This window comes from Tachysurus vachellii, chromosome 9, assembly GCF_030014155.1.
Source record: "Tachysurus vachellii isolate PV-2020 chromosome 9, HZAU_Pvac_v1, whole genome shotgun sequence".
NCBI classification, from domain to species: domain Eukaryota; kingdom Metazoa; phylum Chordata; class Actinopteri; order Siluriformes; family Bagridae; genus Tachysurus; species Tachysurus vachellii.
This window is the reverse complement of record NC_083468.1, coordinates 18,673,454-18,691,917: the sequence shown is the minus strand read 5'-3', so window position 1 is coordinate 18,691,917 and position 18,464 is coordinate 18,673,454. Positions and strand designations below refer to the sequence as shown.

Genomic DNA, 18,464 nt, shown 5'->3' with positions numbered 1-18,464 from the left:
AGGGAAGATGTACAGAAGATGTTGAGAACATGGATGGAAATGGGGTGGAACGGGGTGGTGGGGCTTCAATAACATGGGTTGGAATGGGGATAAGAATCATTTAAACCTCAGTCTCCCACCTACTTAACAATTTAAGACCTAATCTTTAGAAATTGTAACTAACGCACCTTCAAATGCAAGATCCTATATTATATTACTATAGCATTGTGATCAAGCTAGCAATGTGACGTCACTGCTGCAGGCAACTTATCACTTAAACACTTAAAAAGTCGTTCAGTATAAACATAATTAATGTGTTAAATGATGGAGCTGTCTTATAAAACCAGATTTTAACCATTTTAGTGCAAAGCAACCACAATCGTCATCTTCTGCAACTTACCTTGAGCTGGATGGTATGAGGTCGCCATGGAGACCACCGTTATCAAGCACAGTGAAAGCACGCGCCATCCTCGGCTTTGCGTCACAGCCTCCATTCAGACAAACTCATGTTTTTGGCCGAGGCGATTGGAGAAGAACCGGTCAGCGCCTTGGCACCGTGCGCGAGGATAATCTTCAAACATAAAAACGTCCATTGGATAACACACGATGTAATGCAAAGTAACGTAATGCGATTCAGCCCTTAATAAAGCGCCCAAGCTTGCGTTAGATTAGAATGATTCGTGCGCGTGCTCATTGTGAAAAAGGAAAAAAAAAAAAAAAAGACTCGTAGGTGTGCGCGAGAGCTGCGCGCTCTCTTTGTTTCTATAGCACGCGCTCGTGCAGGGGAAAATTAATTAATTAATTTGAATACAAACTGTCGTTTTTTTTTAAAAAAAAATAAAAATTTAAATCCCCTAACGTCCATCATGAGCCAGAACCCCGAGCTAACGTGATGGCTACCGGCTACTAAACGCTAAGTTTATACGCAGGTAGGTGTTTTTGTAAGATTTCACTAATCCGTGTGTGAATAAAAACCGTTCTTACTCGTTAATAAACTGGTGTGTAAGAAGGGTGGTTATTTAGAGCAATGAGAACCTCTGGGTTACTTTGAAGCCATAACGGTCTCATGTTGTCATATATAATGCTAGCTAACTAATTGCCCCTCGTTACTACTGACCAATACACTTATATACTGTATATACACACCTACACACACACACACACACACATATATATATATAGATATAAAAAGTTCTGCGTTTGTTCTAGCTAGCTCACATTAATCACATGTATGCTAGCAAAGCTTTGTGCAAAAAAAACGAGATATTTTCGCTAACTGCCCCACACACACATCTGTGAAGCCTTTGCTAACGTTAACACACACAGCCCTTACCTTACAAGGTCCTTAGTGAATTAAATATCCGAGTTGAAACTCATAGTCAATTGCTAATCAGGTGTGGATCTGAGAAAAGTTTTTCTCCCATGACATCTAGACATAACGGGATATTTTTCATGGATAGGTGTCTGATTCCACTCCAGTGATAGATAGATAGAGCATCCTTCTCTCCTCCAATAGACTGACTCGTAGTCGGCACTACATTAACCCCGCCTCTGCTTTATACTTATTTGGGCATGAAGTCCGAAGAGCTCGAATCCTACTGGCTAAAAGAGCTGTCCATCAGTAATCGGGTTCGGTTGACTCGCCTGCTGGCGTCGGTGGTTTCACGGCAACGCTGACTGTAGTCTATAGTTTGTAGGACGATAAAAACAAGTGAATTAATATTATAGGGTGTAAAAATGTCCAAGTTATATAGTAGAGAAATGTAAAATTGAGTAGGTTAAGAATGTATACAGTTATTTCTAGCGTGGTGTGATTTTCAGTACATGGGGAAAATACCTAATTGAAATTAGCCAGTGATAATATATTGACTCACATCGCCCCCTATTGGTGAGGAAAGAAAGGATGATATCATCGACAGTATGATGGAACCAGAATTCATTTAATTTATTTCATTCATGCTTTCATTTTAAGCATAGCTATAGTTTGCACAAATAATTTTCGAATACTTGAACATGACAACACACCATTCATTTATTCATCCATTCATTTATTCATTCATTTGTTTGTTCATTCATTCATTCATTCATTCATTCATTCATGTTCAGTATCCTGCTCAGGGCAGCAATAAGTCTGGAGTCTATCTGTGTAACACTGAGCATAGCCTGGATACGATAACAGTCCACTGCAAGGCACCAGGAACAATCACATCCTGGGGCAAATTAGTACAGTCAGTCCAACTTGCATGTTTTCTGAAATTTAGTCATACTAATGGCCATAAGATGGTTGGTAAGACCTTAATATAAACTAAACTGCCTTATTTGTTTGTCAGAACACAGACAACTTGCTTCCTGAACTGATCTGCTGTCCCAAATGGACAGAGAGATGTGACACCCCTAGCCTGGTCACCTGTGTCCGTGAGTTTGATTCCTCAGAATAACTCAATGAAATGAGGATTGCAACCTAGCAATCTAGGAAACAATCCGTCGTCCATGGGACTTGTATACTGTTAGGTGGATGTTGATCCTTAATTGACATGAACTCCTCTGCTGGATTTGGCACATTGCACAAATGACTTTTCTTCAGAGACTTTTAAAGAGCCGTAATCTCCATCTACATACAGTCACGGTGTATGCGGTGACTATTAATTAAAATAAGAGCACAGTGGATGGGCTCAGTAACTTATTACAACAGTTATACTTGGGATTTTTGCTCACAGTCATACTGCAAATCAATCGATTGACACTGCAGTGTTCCATGAAGCACAGGCTGTCGAGCATTTATTTGTTGTCCCGAATACAAGTCTTATGGTATTATTTGGGCCAGGCAGCACCCATCTGCTCCCCACACCAGCTGTATATGTGTGATGGATATAACCAGCTTCGTATGTATTATGTATTAAGCACTTTATCAAAATATAATAAAACACAAAAATCACATAAGAGGCATAAAACTGAAGCAAAAAGTATCATGAGATAAACAGATTAATGCTGTGACATTTTAATGTAAATCCAAGACAAAGTGTGATTACATTTCTACACATATACAATATGCATATGTGAGCATACAAATTCTCATTAATAACTCGATTCACCTTGGAGACCGAAAAAATGATCAAAAGTAACAGTGAATAACAAGCTATAACATAGTTCACCACAATGCGAGCCCCGTCTCACCCTACAGTTAGTAAATAGAACAATTAAAATAACTATATTCTTCTATAACCCAGATGTTTGTTAAAATCCTCCATAAATTTACACTGCTATCGTTAGTCGTCGAAGCCTAATATAAACTCACTCAATTTTTCTACAACGAAAATTAAGAGAAGCACACAACATCTTAATGGTAACACAAGCGCTTAGTTAGCAAGTACTCAACTTTTTGGAGTTAAATCATTCTTCTTATTCTCAATATTATATTCAATTTTAACATTCTATAAAGCCAGTAAAATATCCATTCTCATAACATACTTAATAATATTAGTCTAAGGTACAGGGTACACACAGCGCTACGTTAACAGATTGGAATAATGAGACGTCACACTTCTTCAAATCTCCAATAATGAAAGCTAAATAAAAAAAGAAGACATTAACAAAGTAACATACTTGAAAATACTGCAGCACACAACAGCTTTGACAACAACTAATGAGATACACCATTGAGAAACCCTACAGCAACAGACACAAAAATCAGGGTCGGGGTGCGATGCTTTCTTAGGTCTTGAGATATTATAGAAAAATATTTAGTTTACATTTGACTTGTTGCTGTGCAAGTAGAAAAAAAGTTCATGTCAAAGATGGTTGCACACATGGCTACAGTGCATCACAGCTACATAACAGATTACCACGGTGACTGGTGATAAATTGTCTTTTCGTCAGGTTGGATCTGACAGATTTGCATTTGATCGAGTGCGTCTGCAGCACCGAGCAGGATTTACTGTCGCTAGGACAACTTTACAACTGACGTGAAGCAAGACCCTTGTCAAACTGTTTAGATAATCAGGTCTTAAGTCCATCATGAGAATCTGTCCAAAAATTCAACTCCATACATCGGGGTTTAAGATTTTTCCCTTTTTTTTTTTGGTTCTGAAAAAGTATACAGATTGCCCATTTTTATAGTTTGGCCTCTTGGCACATTTGCACATGCAGATTAATGACTTCCATAGACACGTGACTGTTCTGATTTAACCCAAGCCCTGAAAAAAAAATTCAAACACTTAACAAAAGGGTGTTTTTTTTAATATGGTTGAAGAGCTGTCACTCTGTCACCAAAAGGAAGTGATAAAACACCTGTGATGATGTTCAACAGTGTGTGCTTCACAAAGCGCTCGTACACTGATTAGACTATTTAGGGTAATAAACAGCATTTTCGCTTGTCATGAATTTAAAACGCTTCACAGCCTTAGCTAGGAGGACATCTGGAGCTGGAAATGCTTTTCAAACTGAAGGGGAACGTACGACTGTTACAGATTTGATTACCATGAAGAAAAAGGTGTCATTTCGTATTGCTTAAAGCTTCGAGTTCATAGATCGGAAGGCAGTGTTTTGACATGTGGATGAATTTCCAGAAGGTGATCAAGGAAAGAAAATCATAGTTACAATTTGTTTTGTTCGAAATTGTTACTCATAAAAAAGATGGAAATTTTCAGACATTTTGGTAACAATAAGGTCACTGGATCTATTCTGCAACCTACATATCAAAAAAACTTTGTAGAGCTAATAGGGCTTTCCAGCTCATCTCATTTCATTTAAAATGCAATAAGCTAAAGAAAATGAAAAATAAACGGTAACCAAGTTGTTCTTGTGAGACATATTGCATCCTTTTTTCTTTTTTAGGAAAAATGAACACTTACAGTAAAAAGATGGCACTGTTTTGTAACAACTAATAGTGTTTTATATATATATATAATGTGTATATATATAAATAGATATGAGATGTTTAGTCTCACATTGTACATTCATTTTGTGCTAGTGACCATCACTGCTATCTCATTCAGGTCACTGTGGAGTACTGCTTTCTATTTGTTAACAGATTCACAAACTCACTTCATAATCACATTAGTAAAGCTGAAGAACTTGTAACAAAAAAAAGTGTAAGATAAGAAGTACAAGTGGTCGTATTTTCTTATAGAATTGAAAATCTAATCTAAGAAATGTACAAATCTGTACAACGGGATTCAAAGAAAACCACCGAGCAGCTTGTGACAGCATGCGCAGTTAAGGATGATTTATCCTATATGCTGTGGTGTGGAATATTTCTAAATATCGATCTGATTTTTCTTTCTTTGTCCGTCATCTTATTTACGTCCGACGGACAATTTTGCACATTGTCAACACCCTGAATTTCTTTGGTGGGAAGAATTACAGGTGTGAAATGACAACGAGTCCCCGTGTAGTCAGACATTTCCAGACTACGTGAGGTAAGACAGGACCAGAGACTACAGACAGTGCAGCGAGATAAGACGACGCTTTCTAATATGGAATGTTAGACGCAGTTCTAATCAACACTGGAACCTCCATGTCGCAGTGCCTGAAACCAGTGTGAGCTCTTACAGGGTCAAATACAACTTAAAAATCAATAGACATCCTGACATCCTACATCGTTCAGCTCGTAACAAATAACAGTCTATGGAAAAAAAATTAACATATAAGCTCATGAATTAAAAATGTTCAATGCTTTCTGATTACTAGACGCCCCTAAGAATACTTTTTACTTATTACCACCAGATACAAATAAAGAGAAGCCTAATGATATTTAACAAAATCTTGACAATTAATCTAAATGTATCTCTAACTGACACATCATATTTATAACACAGCATGATTATTAAAAAACAAAACAAAAATAAAACCACTTCAAATGCAAGTACTATGGCATGACACGAGAGGGGATGCATTCAGACGCATTCGGAAAATCACATGCATGTGCCCTCTTCGAGACAAATCACTTAATCATTGGAGAAAACACAAGCTGACATTAAGGCTGTCAGGCGCCAAAATGAAAACAAATAATAATAAATAAAAGCAAACTCAACGGTTGGCCCATAATTTCTTCCCCGTACCAGTAATATCCATTTCTCTTAAAGCAAGATCTAGCACAAGTACTTCCTTTATTTAAGACAAAGAGGAACAACAAATTTCTGCAACTCTTTCAGGTGAACAATCCTTTCGGTTGGTTCATGCTGAGAACCACAGCCTTCAAAGCACACAAACAAATCCCCAGCACAGATCTCACCAACAAACGTTTGGTTCAGAAGGTAGTGCGTTTTTCATGCAGTGCCACAAGTAGCGCAGACTCCTCCAGGTCCTACCGACATGCTCAAAGCCAACATGCTATTCTCATTAAGATGTGGAATTTAGTCTCCCTCTCTCTCCTCCCTACAATTCCCATCAAAAAAAAAAAATCCATCCAGTGCCATCTTTTAGCACCTTAATCGGTCCTGTCCCTACCTCGACCTCACAGGTTCACTGTTTCAACATCATTTCTGCACCAGGCTCACCGGAGCCGCTCGATGCTGTTCGCTCTGCTAACACTCCTGCTATTCTGACCTCCCTCTAGAAATCCCTCCCAGATGTGCTGCAACTGGACCTCATTAGCAGATAATACACTTTGCCCTTAACCTCAGGTTTTTTATGAAGGATAACCAAACGCATTAGCGCGGGTATTCAAAACGAATCACGTTTAGCGCGTCTGTTGCATCAATTCACGCCATTCTGCTGATCTAACAAACAAAAAAAAAAAAAACACACAAAAGCTCAGTGCCACTGAATAGGTTCCTAAGACACACAGCTATGCTATACAGTAAACATACTATACATAATACAGTAACAAAACGTTACTAATCTTTACCGAATGACAACTTTGGTTCATTACTCCAAGGAAGTAATCTTGGTCTAAATGTTAAATAAGCTCATGCATGCTAAACAAGAAGCACTGTTGTTTTACGAAATAGTGTCGTGTATAATTATCTAACTAATTACATTTAGGACTATGCTTACACCTGGAAAGTAAGAACATAACATCTCAAACGAAGTTGTCCAACCTAGAAGCCAAACGGTCAACCTAGTTTCTGTTGGTTCTAAAAGGTTTTCCAGCCAAGTAAACTGTTGTATTATGTGTAAGGCACTACGAGGGAACAATGATAAACCTAAGACCGTGGAGGAATATATCGCACAAAGGTGCAGAGGAAGGTGTACCACGCACATGGGCAACAGCAGCACACACGTGCACAGACTATTATGTTATACATGCTTATGTTATTACAACAACGTTGTGCAATCACATTTAAAGAGGAGAAACAAAGGAAATCTATTGGCATCAGAAAGGTTCTTCATAAAATAAGCAGGAGTAATTTGCTACATTCTAAAAAGAAGGAGCAAGGGGTGTGGGGCTAGCTAAATGTCCTAGTCTATGACAAAACTTTATTTTCTAAAAGTGAACACAAACCGAGAACCAAAAAAAAAAAAAAATCGATAAATACACTAGAAAGTCTTTTGTCTTTTTTTTTCCTCATATTTCCAGAAGATTCCTCCAGCTGTTGTTATAGGAAAGAATGGTGGAGTACGTACAGCACCCATCACCGCAAGTGATTCGGAAATGTTTAAGACAGTTCAAGGCCATCATAATTTTTTTTTCTTTGTAGAGCAGCAGATATCCGTATTTCACCTTATATAACGTTCTCATCCACCACATGACCTCAGCTCAACAGTCAGTGAAAGAAAAAATCAAAGGAACCAAAAAAAAAATAACAAATGAGCTAATCAAACTCTCAGTCTTTCCCAAAATGCCAACAGCAATGTGACCATGCTGTAAAAGAAATTAAAGAAAAAATATTTTTTAAAATATTAGAAAACCCAAAAAAAAAACCAGAACTGGCCAAATTCTTAAAAAAAACTCCTTTCAAGCTCATCCCTTTCCTCCTGTAGTACTCTTTCTTTCTCCACCAGGATCTTCATTGTCTTCAAGTTTAAGCGTTACGAGGACAGGGAAAGGGTTTTTCGGGCCATTAAGCTTGGGCTTGTCTTACTGACTCTGTCTTTAGTGGGGAGAGGACGGGAAGCAGCGTTGGACTCGGCTCCAGTGTTTTCAGGTCTAGAGATACGGGTATTGGTTCATCTTGGTGGGGCTCAAGGGATATCCAGTGTAGACAGTGGAGGCAGGAGAGGCGCTGATGTATGTTTGGTGGGCGAACTGGGGCTGGTACTGGCCGTGGTGCAGTGTGGGGGATGGGAGCACGCGGTGGCCCATGCTGACAGGTACCTGGTGCACGATGCTTGGTGGGTAGCCAGCGTGTTGGACTGCATGGTGAGCTGAACCCTGTGATGCCACCAGATGTGCCACAGTGCCGGTGGATCCCAGGGCAGCGGGAGTGGTGTACGTGTAAAGATGGGGTTGGCCAGATAAGTGAGTGGCAGCTAGGTGGGGGTGCACATTAGCGCTGTGGGAGGGACTGTTGTGGTGAAAGGAATAGGGAGCTTGAGCAGTCATTGTAGGTGTGATATAAGCTTGTTGTCTCCTGTGTCCTCCAGTTCTCTCGACCACCATGTGCTGCTGAGCCTGGAAAAGAGTATGTAGCGTTATTCACCTGGTTTTGCACTCATCATACTATTTGCATTGTTTTTGGCTTTACAACACTGTATGCATGAATACAGATGACCATCTATCAGTGCACCTGACACGACTACTCCAGAAACACATAAACTTCACACCTGGCTGAGATTGAGCGGCTGCTGCTGGAAAGGGTGTGGCCCAGAGCGTTGCTGCCGATATGCTCCGCCTCCAGGAACACCCCCTGATGAGTGATTGTTAGTTGACAGGCCTCCATTGGAGGATTTAAACTTGTAAGCAGGATTCTGGTGGTTCATTGTGTCTGTATTGATCAAAGATATATTTGGAATGTCAGTACAAGTACAGGAAAATTAAACCATATTCATTTAGACTTGACGTAGGCCATCATGAATTCCACAGCAGGCACTGAACTACTTATTGAGACTTATTTAGAAGAGTCTCACCATGAACAAGTCCATCACACTCGCTCAGGCTCTCGCTGGTCTGGCTCTTCAGGGGAGGGATGATGATGGTTCTTGGATTTCCGTTATTGTAGTCATCCAGCACTGTTCCCTTAGAGTTGTAGTTGTTTGCATTGAGGCCGTTGGTTCGGGACTCCAAAGCGTAGGGGCTGTTATTGCTGGAATCAGAGTCTGGGGAGTCGTGGACAGTGACACAGCTGATGACGTTTTTGCGCTGCTTGGATGATGTGCTGTGAAGAGATGAAAACAATGCAGATAGGAAAATTATTTTGAAATTGAAAAAATATAGTAGAAAAAATATCAATAACAAGAAACCCTGCTGACCTGGTGTTACTGGGCTGCTTGTGCTCATCCTCCTCGTCTGTGTCGCTGCTGATGGTGATGATGCTGACAGCCGGACTCGGGGTGTCAGGGATGACGATGGTCTGTCGAGTAGGGTTGTGATGGTTGTGTTGCGGATGTTGATTGTGTGGTCCATGGTGCTCTCGTGTTGTGCTAGATGCCTGCTCTTCTCCCCATCCTCCTCCTCCACAGGCCTGGGGTGGGGCGCAGGGAGCAGAGAGTCCGTTTTGCACCACAGCACAGCGTGGAGGTGTGTTCTCCTTCACGCGCTTCGAACGCTGAGGTGACAACACCGTCTGGGAGGAGGTCACCTCATAGGCCGACATGTTCCTGAGAGAGGAAGTCACATAAAAGCGTCAAAGAATAAACTCTTCCATACCATCTTGCAAAAACCAAACATGTTAGTCACTGACCTGTTGCTCATCTGCTGCGGCTTACTCTTTTTGGAGGACAAACTGTTGTTTGATGGCTGCCTCATTACATGAGCCACGCCCACATTCAAAGGTTGCTGGGAAGGCAGTGACACATGACTGGCAAGCAAGGCTGGCTGTTGCATGATGGGATTGTAATGGCTGCCATGGGGATGGGAATTCCTGAAAAATGAAAGCAAGTAGTGTTCTCAATAGACAATCTTTGATACTCGTTTCTCTTTTCCTTTTGAGAATAAACATCAACGTGATGTTGGTTAAAGTGACTGTCTAGTAAACAGTAAATCCTGGGTTCAACTCCCAGCAGCGCCTGACTGTTCAGTGCCTGTTGGTGTAAAAGCCATGCTTTCAATCCTGGTAGCGCAATAGTAAAGATATTGGAGTACAGATTGGAAGGGTGTGAGCTCAAATCCAGCAAGCTACACTGCTGGGCCTTTGTGCAAGGCCTTTAACCCTCAGTTGTATAAAATGAGATGAAATGTATGTAACTCTGGATAAGGGTATCTACCAAATGCCATTATTGAGATGACAATAAACTTGGTAACAAGCATCTGTTAATACTGAAGCCACTTTTTCCAAACTCTTCATACAGTCTGTATTGTCAATATGAATCTTGGCCAAACAGTTCATCTCAAACTCGCTCAAAAATGCAAACACATTAAACATGTCTCAAAATAAGCTCATTCAACTGTTTTGTTGGAAATGATTCTGTCAGGAAGCAAACACTGTCACTCGTAACACACTGACCTAAAAAACACTAAGAAGAGGGAGCATTACATAAAAGATGAACCATTGGCATCTTTGACATTTGAAGGATTTTTCACATAAATCAATATTTCATTATAAAATAAGAACACCTTCATCACAAGAATGAATTGCTGAAGATTTGCTTCAATGTCCTTTATTTTTTTCTATATCTTTATATAAACATATCATTAACCCTCACTCTGCTACTCATTGTTCCTCAACAACCTGCCTTCCTTCATCCATGTTTCCAAACAAAATCATTCCAAAACTCCCTTTACTAAAAGATGGAAAGATGATTACAGTAAAAACCTGAATAGGATTCCAGCCAAATTGCAATTTCTATATATTCAGTATTCTTACTGCTGAACTACACAACATCTACCATTGGATCTGTATTGAATGTGTTTTTTACAGTTTTGAAAACAGTGTGTTAGCATTTGAAAAATGTGCTGCAGATATATAGTGTTTTGCGGGTGCTGGAGTGTGAATGACAAAAGAGTTCATGGATTTTGGAAGAGGTGTTCGTTGAATGCATTTGGTGTGAAAGCAATGAAAAAGGATTCACTGTTTGGTTACAAAGCCGTCAGGCCAAACAAAGTGTTTTGAGAATGTGACATCAGTTCTAAACAATGCATAAAAAAACCAAAGCTGTAATACAGTTCTGTAAATCTATCCAAATCAAAATAGATCAAGCAACATTCATCATTGATCCCCATGACACGCCAGTGTTAACAATCATGACACGATGCAATATGAAGCTTGTCCAGTAGAAGGCAGCAGTGTCTGTATTGGACACCGAGCAGACTGACAGCAGAGGCATGGCTCTCAGAGGAGAGATCTCTGACTCTGCAGTGCAAGTGCGACACTCCTGCAGACGGGCTCACCGAGGACAATAGAGGCATCAGGGCTGGGCTGAAGGCTCGCATCTCCACTTCTCACGACATCAGCAAACCCACACGAGGCTGAGCCTGCTGCCCACACAGCAACACGAGCCAGCCCAAATCCTTCGCCTTATAGTTAACTCACTGACCCGAGCTACACCACGAACCACTCAAAAACTCTTAAAACATTTAACATGAATTCTCTATTAGCGCTCAATGCAATATGGCATGCTTTTGACCAGCGGATTTTAAAATAAAACTGTACTTCATTTTGCATGCATAATTTATGAGCAAACCCAGCTGGTAGGCTGAGTACACAGCTTCCTGCCTAGTTCAACTTGCTCATTCATCAAAGTCAAATAGGCATGCAATATAACACTTTTCCCCTGTGTTTTAAAGGTGCAAATGAGTATCAACATGCTCAGTAATAGGGTATAGAGATATGTACATTCTTTTGATGTTATACATATTAGCAGGGGTGTAATTAATAACTACATTCACACTGCATCTTCATTGCCTTATCGTGACAGGGCTTAGCACTGAAGTACACACGTTTCCATTCCACTCTAAACGTTCCTATATTTACCACGTTTCCATTCCAAATAGAGCAATATTATTTTAGGCTGGTTTCAGAAGGACATCCAGGGGTTCAAAAACAATCCCCTGAACGCTGATAACAACATGACAGATATGACGGGCAATGCACGGAAATGAGGCTCAAGTGTCTGTTCAAATACTTTTGATCATGTGTCAGTTTATAGGAGACGGCACAAGCACAAGGACACACACATTTTACCTATAAGCTAATAGCACTTATGAAATCTTCATCTGCTCAGAATTAAAGCATCTGTCAATTATGTAAATGTATTGTAGAGCTGTGTGTGTGTGTGTGTGTGTGTGTGTGTGTGTGCAGTGCAACACAATCATACTATCTGTGCCTGTATCACTTTAGCTTTTACATTTTTAGTGCTTATATCTGTTTTCAAATTTGAACCCAAATTGAGCGTGGCCTAAACCAGAAATGATTTTTTTTTGGGTTTGCTTTGTTTTGAATCTTACCATTATGTCCCTAGAAACTCTAAGATAGCAGAAATCCAGAAGTAGAGCACTTCCACCACTTGTTTTGTGAATTGTGGCCATGACCCTTCCTTAATATCCCCTGTTATTGTGCATGGGATTGATTATTAAATCCTGCAGCTATTATTTTTGCTCACCACATATTATTCTAACACATTCAGTTGGGTCTATTTCCCAAAAAATAAACAAACTAGTAGCCTAATTTAAAGCACCATGACCCTGTTCAGGTGCTTACTATGTAAATGTGCTATGCAGTGATGCACAAGCTTCACATATGACTGGTCAAGCAACTGGTATCCAGTTATTTAATGCATCTCTTCAATATATTTGCATTTGGGTCCTATTATGCACTTACATGTAAGATTTCAACCATTTAAGTTAATATTAAATCACTTCATTGCCTATTTTATGTTAAACATATGTTAAACTGAAATAAAATGTACCCAATAGTATACACTAATATTAAGCACTCAGGGATTTTCATATATCACTTTATGGAACTGGCATCTATTTGTTTTCAGGCTGAATCCCAGCCAACTAGCTCAGATAGAAATGACACAGAATGAATACAAATAGCTGCAGGATAAACTGACATTTTTATTTACAGATATTATTCCTATGAACCCCATTTTCTGTTTTCAATCCTCATATCGAGTATACGGTAACATACGGTGATCTCTGCCCAGAAACACGTCTACAGCAACTCAGCAATGCATTTCAATTTAATTTCTTGCAGATACCAAAATGGCTCTGCCTTCAATTACATTCTCTGTGAATGATTGAAGGCAGACAGGTGGTCTTACCTCCAGTTGGGCAGGGGCTGAGAGGTCGTCATGGTGTCTGGGATGACGGTGGCATGCTGTACAGAGGTATGGGTGAGCTGCTGCCATGCTGGGGGCAACAAGATCTGCTGGGTACCAGAGGGCCAGGCCTGCTACAAGACAATGAGAGAAAGAAAAAATAGCGTTGGGGCTTTGGGTTCGTAGCTTGAAGTTTGCACTGCAGGTGGTAGAGGAGTGTAAGACTCCCAACTAAACAGGTCCGTTAGAACACCCACACGTTCGAATAAGGAGAAAAGGACAAAGCTATTTGCAGCTCTGACCGTTAGCAACTGTGCCAAACTGTGCCGAAGAGCAACCAAACGGGTCAAACATCCCCTTTAGGCAGGCTGACTATGCAGAAAGGAACATCAAATAACATGTTTTTTTCTTTCTCTAAACTACTGCGGTAATAGATTTATATAAATATAAATAAATAATACACAGCATAAAGCAGACAAACACATCTCATTTATCTATTGCCATTGTCCTCTACAAGTGCTCAAATAGACTCAACACACCAAAATGAAACAACTTTGGCAAAAAGCCACTGTTGAATAACAAAAAGCTTTTGTCACTTTCATTTTGAATTGAATTTCTCATCCTTTCCCTTGGCACCACTATCTTAAGAGATTCATAATGCACCTTGAAAAACGAAGCATGGCCTTGACTCACATCTCCAAAAAGATAAGACCTTGCCTTAATAAAGATATGTAGCATCTCCTAGGCAGTGCGCTGATGGTTTTGACGTTTTCCAAATCAGCTCTGGATTTAATTAAATTCTGGAGCCCCCCATTCAGCGGCTTTGTGAGGAGCTGCTTTGTATGACTGGCATGGAGTGCACGGAGTGCCAGGCATAATTTGCCCAGAGACGTGGTTAGAAGAGGAGTGTCTTCAGCTCTAATGGCTTAATGCAGCTCTACTGATTAGCAGTTTAATGTACAACTAATGAATTGTTGCTTTAATACCATTCGCACATCTAGTTTGCGATGCCATCAGTATGGGCTAGAGCGCTTGGCTCGCACAAAGGGGGCCTGACCACAAACGGCAGGGGTCTATTATGTTTAAGCTTAGAGACAGACCAAACAAGGGCCTTAGGGGGAAAAAAGGTTCATTTATGTTTGGCCATGTCTTTAGTGGTTCATGCCTTCCAGGTTTTGCTGGAACATTCTTTAAGGTGTGTGTTGGATGACTGAAATTAACAGGATATTTTTTTGTCACCTTCATCTTTTGCCTGCTGGTGCAGTTGACAGTTTTTTATTTTTTGTCTGAAGCAAATGTTGGGATTAGAGTAAAGGCGCTTGGAGGGCGGTCATTAGTCGAGTTGAACAATTTATCTCAAAGACTCAAGCTGTGAAACATAAAAGTGCATAAAACTAGAACATGTCCTTTTTCACATACTTTGGTGAAGTTTTCCCAGAACACTCTCTATGCAAGTCAGCACTTGGTTTTGTTTTAGCTGACATGAAATGCTGAAAGCACTGTTAACCTATATGCAGTGTGCAAACCTCGACTTCCTTTAAGGTAATGACCTTATTCTCAGCAGATTATTTCTTTCTTTTGCAGCCACACTGTCACAAATATTTATTTCTATACGAGACATTATGTCCCTGCAGCTCATTTCCTATATTCTGGGCACTTTCAGTTGTCTCGCTCAGGCCTGGGGTGTGTAATCAGCTCGTCTGCCCTGGAACTGTAACCCAGATAAGGATTCTTTTCCATGCATAGCCATCGTCTGCACAACCCCCATTCTGACATGGCGCCCAGTCTTTCTCGCTTGGTGAAGGCCCTTTGTCACCCCTAGAGGCTCTGAATGCTCTCCCTCCCTGATTGTTCCTGCATTTTCTGCATTCCTGATTCAGATAAAGGCCTAGGCAGCCTTCTGGGATCAGCCTCATCCCTCTTTACACACACTTGAAAAACATGAGGGCTCTCAAACCTTCAGGCAAATAAGCATAGAGCAAGAAAAAGACCAGGTTTTCTCGCACAAAAATGGGGATATTATAGATCTCAGCACATTAAAATGGTTAGAAAATGATCTAACTGTGTCTATAATCCATAAAGAATGTAACTAAGGACTGATGTAAACAGGCTGGTTGGAAAGTATCAAACTCCACCAGCTAGTCAAGAAGTTCAAGCCAAACATCATCAATCCAGTGCAGGTCCTGCCTTATGGCCCCTAAGGCTAAAAAACCCGTCAGCATCCATAGATCTTTCTGAGAGCCGGCCTCTGTCATGCTCGTCAGACCATGACTGGCTTTCACTCCAGGGAAAAAACCCACAAGTGCTGAGTTTCAGTGGAGACAAAAAGCCCAGCTTGGTAGCAGTCTCTTGGACCAGCTCTTGTGACACCCACACACACACACACACACACACACAATTATAATATATGACCAAATGAGAAAGACTTTGTCAGAGGAGGTGAATTACAGTTCATTAAAACAAAATAGGTCATGCTAATTGTTCTTTTCCAAAGCCACATTCAGCTGTAGCAGTGCATTCAGGAGACACATAGAGGTATAATTAGTTTACCACGCATGGCTCTTCATTGCCATGGTGAAGGAGGACATGTTTCTACCTGTGTGAGAAGGCCAGGTTGGATCTGCAGGGGTTGACCGCCGGGGGCCTGAGTCACTATGGGAACAGCATTCTCCATTCGTACGGAGTAGCCGCTGTGCTTGGAGGGGGACGCCTGCAACCCTGAGGACACACCAGACACACCACAGGTCTGATCATCTGGAGTTCTATTCCTATTCATAACACATGGCTGATATTTATGTGTACCAACAGATCTTAGGATTCAGATATTCACAATTCAGATCAATAAACTGAGTAACCGAAGGTCCACTGTTATACACTCACTCGCCAGATTATTAGGAACAATAATGAACATTCATGAAATTATAGAATCAACAGAAGATCACAACAGGTTCCACTCTTCTCAGACAAAAACAGAAATCTAATCTACCCCCAGACTTTTCCCTGTTGTTGAATTACAGGAGTGAAATCTGATGTGGTCTTCTACCTCAAGGTGCTGTGTGTTGAGGATTTCTGCTCACTTTGGTAGTAGCTAGAAACAGTCTGGTCATTAACAAGAATTTATTGCATTGAGTTTATTGATTTTATGCATTGCACTTATGCCACATGATTGGATGACAGGATAAGAAGGTGTACAGGTGCCAGTAGTGTATAATCCATTAGTGTACATTGTTAACTACAGTAGCTAGCATTCTCTAAACTTTTTTTATCACAATTCCTTAAACTCAAGACTCAACGTGCATGATTAGTGCTCTCACCTTGGAAGGTGGGTGGGCAAACAATGAGCGCCTGCTGGAAGGGGTCAGGCCGTGTGGCGCAGAGTTGAGGGGCGCCAGGCTGCAGGGGCATGGTCCTGGGTGCCACGGCAGCCATGGGCGCTGCAGGAGGCTGGTAGAGTGCAGATTGGTAGTTTAGTATGGAGACATCAGGATTGGCAAGGGAAAGGGTGGCACTGGTGGAGGAGGGAGCCAGGTTGGTGGCCTAAAGGAACCGATGGAGTCACCAGACAAACAAAGACAAACAAAAGCATGATGAGTGGGTGTGGGAGGGGATGACAAGGAGTGATAATGAGGGAGATGATGGAAGGAATAAGCTATGAAATAATAAATTATAAAAATGTACTGATTATAGAGTAAGTGTCTAAAGGTTCATTATATATGAAGGATGTTTTAAGAAGGATGCCTCGAAAATGACAATAACGGCTTTTTCGGAAAGCGGTGATCGATGAGGATGAGGCAATCGATGATCGATGAGGCAAACCATTCATTCGCTTTATAAGACATAAGAAATAAGCTGGATGTATTATTCTACACAGATATGCGATCTTAAATTTTTTAAGAGCATCAAAATGCTACTTTTATTTGATGTGTAGCACATTTTATTTGAGTACATCTGGTGTTCAATAAAACAGCTTATTGACCACTACACAAGGATGGGAGGGGTGCGAAGGATGAGTACGTGTCAATCAGTGCTCTCGTGTTACACTTTATGCTACTCCAGCTCATTGAACTTGCTCGGTCTCATTAGCGGCAGATAATAATTTCTCTCTGCCCTGCACTGTGATTAAACATACCCACACACATTTATCCAGCAAGAGCGAGACACCAAGCTTTTCAAATGCCTCAGCCTGGTCTTTATTCCCCTCTAGAGTGTTTTATCCTGCATGGTTCAGGAGCCTTTCACCTATTATCTTGTTATTTTTACCATCTTGGCTGAGTTTCTTCTTAGCTGTAGGACTAAAGTGCAGTACTTTCGTTTAACTCTAACTCTGGCCACGAAGACAAAAAGGAAACAAGGAAAGTAAATTCAGACTTTTACAATCCACAAGAAAGTAAAAAAGCAAGCAGAAATTTCAGGCCTGGGTAAAAGAATAAGAATGCTTATACCATTCATGTCTATAAATAAAAGCTATAATAGCTGCTGATTCAAATGCAATGCTTACAATCAAATCCACAGCAGACATGTGGAACAAGAGGTATCTAAAATGTCCTTGATCAACATTTCCCACTCTAAACCCCAGCTTTTTAATGAAGGGTAGCCTTATTTACTTTCATTTAGTACTGAAGCAATCCTGTTTCATTTCATGCCACCGCTAGTAATTACAAGCTTTTCATTAGAGTCTGCATGGGGAAAATTCTGAGTGGCACGTTTCATTTTTCATTTTCTCTTGTTTCGTGCGGCCGATGAGCACCAGGGGAGAGAGTTAATCAATACGCCACTGTGGCATTCATCAAACAAAATAAACACTGCAGCTCGCAGCCTGCTAATACAACATGAACCAGCCAAGCCCTTTTCACAATCACAAACCTTACCACCCAACATGTACGCTCAAGCTCTTTCTATATGTGCACTGATTTTATGGCAGAAATTCAACTGTAATTACGCTGGAAGAGGTTTAAAGGTTTGCTTTGAATTCTCAGGAGGATTGACAAAGCAATAAACAAAGATGAGAGCTAGTTCAAGGTTTTAGTGGGTAAGGCATGTGTAAACAGAAGGCAGTAAATTATAGGGAAAGGGGATGCCTCGATGAGTATTCTGAGTTGGTGACTTAAAACCAAAAGTTTTGTCAATATTTAAGTTATGCCTTTTCAGTCTTGTGTTTACTGCTCCAGTTGATTACTTTAGTG

At 40.6% G+C, this 18,464-nt stretch overlaps 2 protein-coding genes across 9 annotated transcripts in view; both read right to left on the bottom strand.

Annotated features, from left to right (window-relative positions):
- Positions 1–1,658, bottom strand: part of si:ch211-1e14.1 (UPF0606 protein KIAA1549) — a 44,114-nt gene extending 42,456 nt beyond the window's left edge. For all 3 annotated transcript variants that reach the window (XM_060878097.1, XM_060878099.1, XM_060878098.1), the window contains exons 1-2: positions 1,313–1,658; positions 380–550 (exon numbers count right to left, since the gene is read on the bottom strand). In XM_060878097.1, coding sequence (XP_060734080.1) covers positions 380–473 — 94 coding nt within the window. In that variant the 5' untranslated portion in view covers positions 474–550; positions 1,313–1,658. The remainder of the gene's footprint in view (positions 1–379; positions 551–1,312) is intronic.
- A 1,303-nt stretch (positions 1,659–2,961) lies between these two features.
- hipk2 (homeodomain interacting protein kinase 2) overlaps positions 2,962–18,464 on the bottom strand; it is an 85,101-nt gene continuing 69,598 nt past the window's right edge. For 5 of the 6 annotated variants that reach the window (XM_060878090.1, XM_060878092.1, XM_060878095.1 and 2 more), the window contains exons 8-15: positions 16,596–16,818; positions 15,878–15,999; positions 13,285–13,415; positions 9,762–9,941; positions 9,331–9,678; positions 8,989–9,236; positions 8,686–8,846; positions 2,962–8,533 (exon numbers count right to left, since the gene is read on the bottom strand). In XM_060878090.1, coding sequence (XP_060734073.1) covers positions 8,069–8,533; positions 8,686–8,846; positions 8,989–9,236; positions 9,331–9,678; positions 9,762–9,941; positions 13,285–13,415; positions 15,878–15,999; positions 16,596–16,818 — 1,878 coding nt within the window. In that variant the 3' untranslated portion in view covers positions 2,962–8,068. The remainder of the gene's footprint in view (positions 8,534–8,685; positions 8,847–8,988; positions 9,237–9,330; positions 9,679–9,761; positions 9,942–13,284; positions 13,416–15,877; positions 16,000–16,595; positions 16,819–18,464) is intronic. The other variant, XM_060878091.1, reaches the window with a different exon arrangement.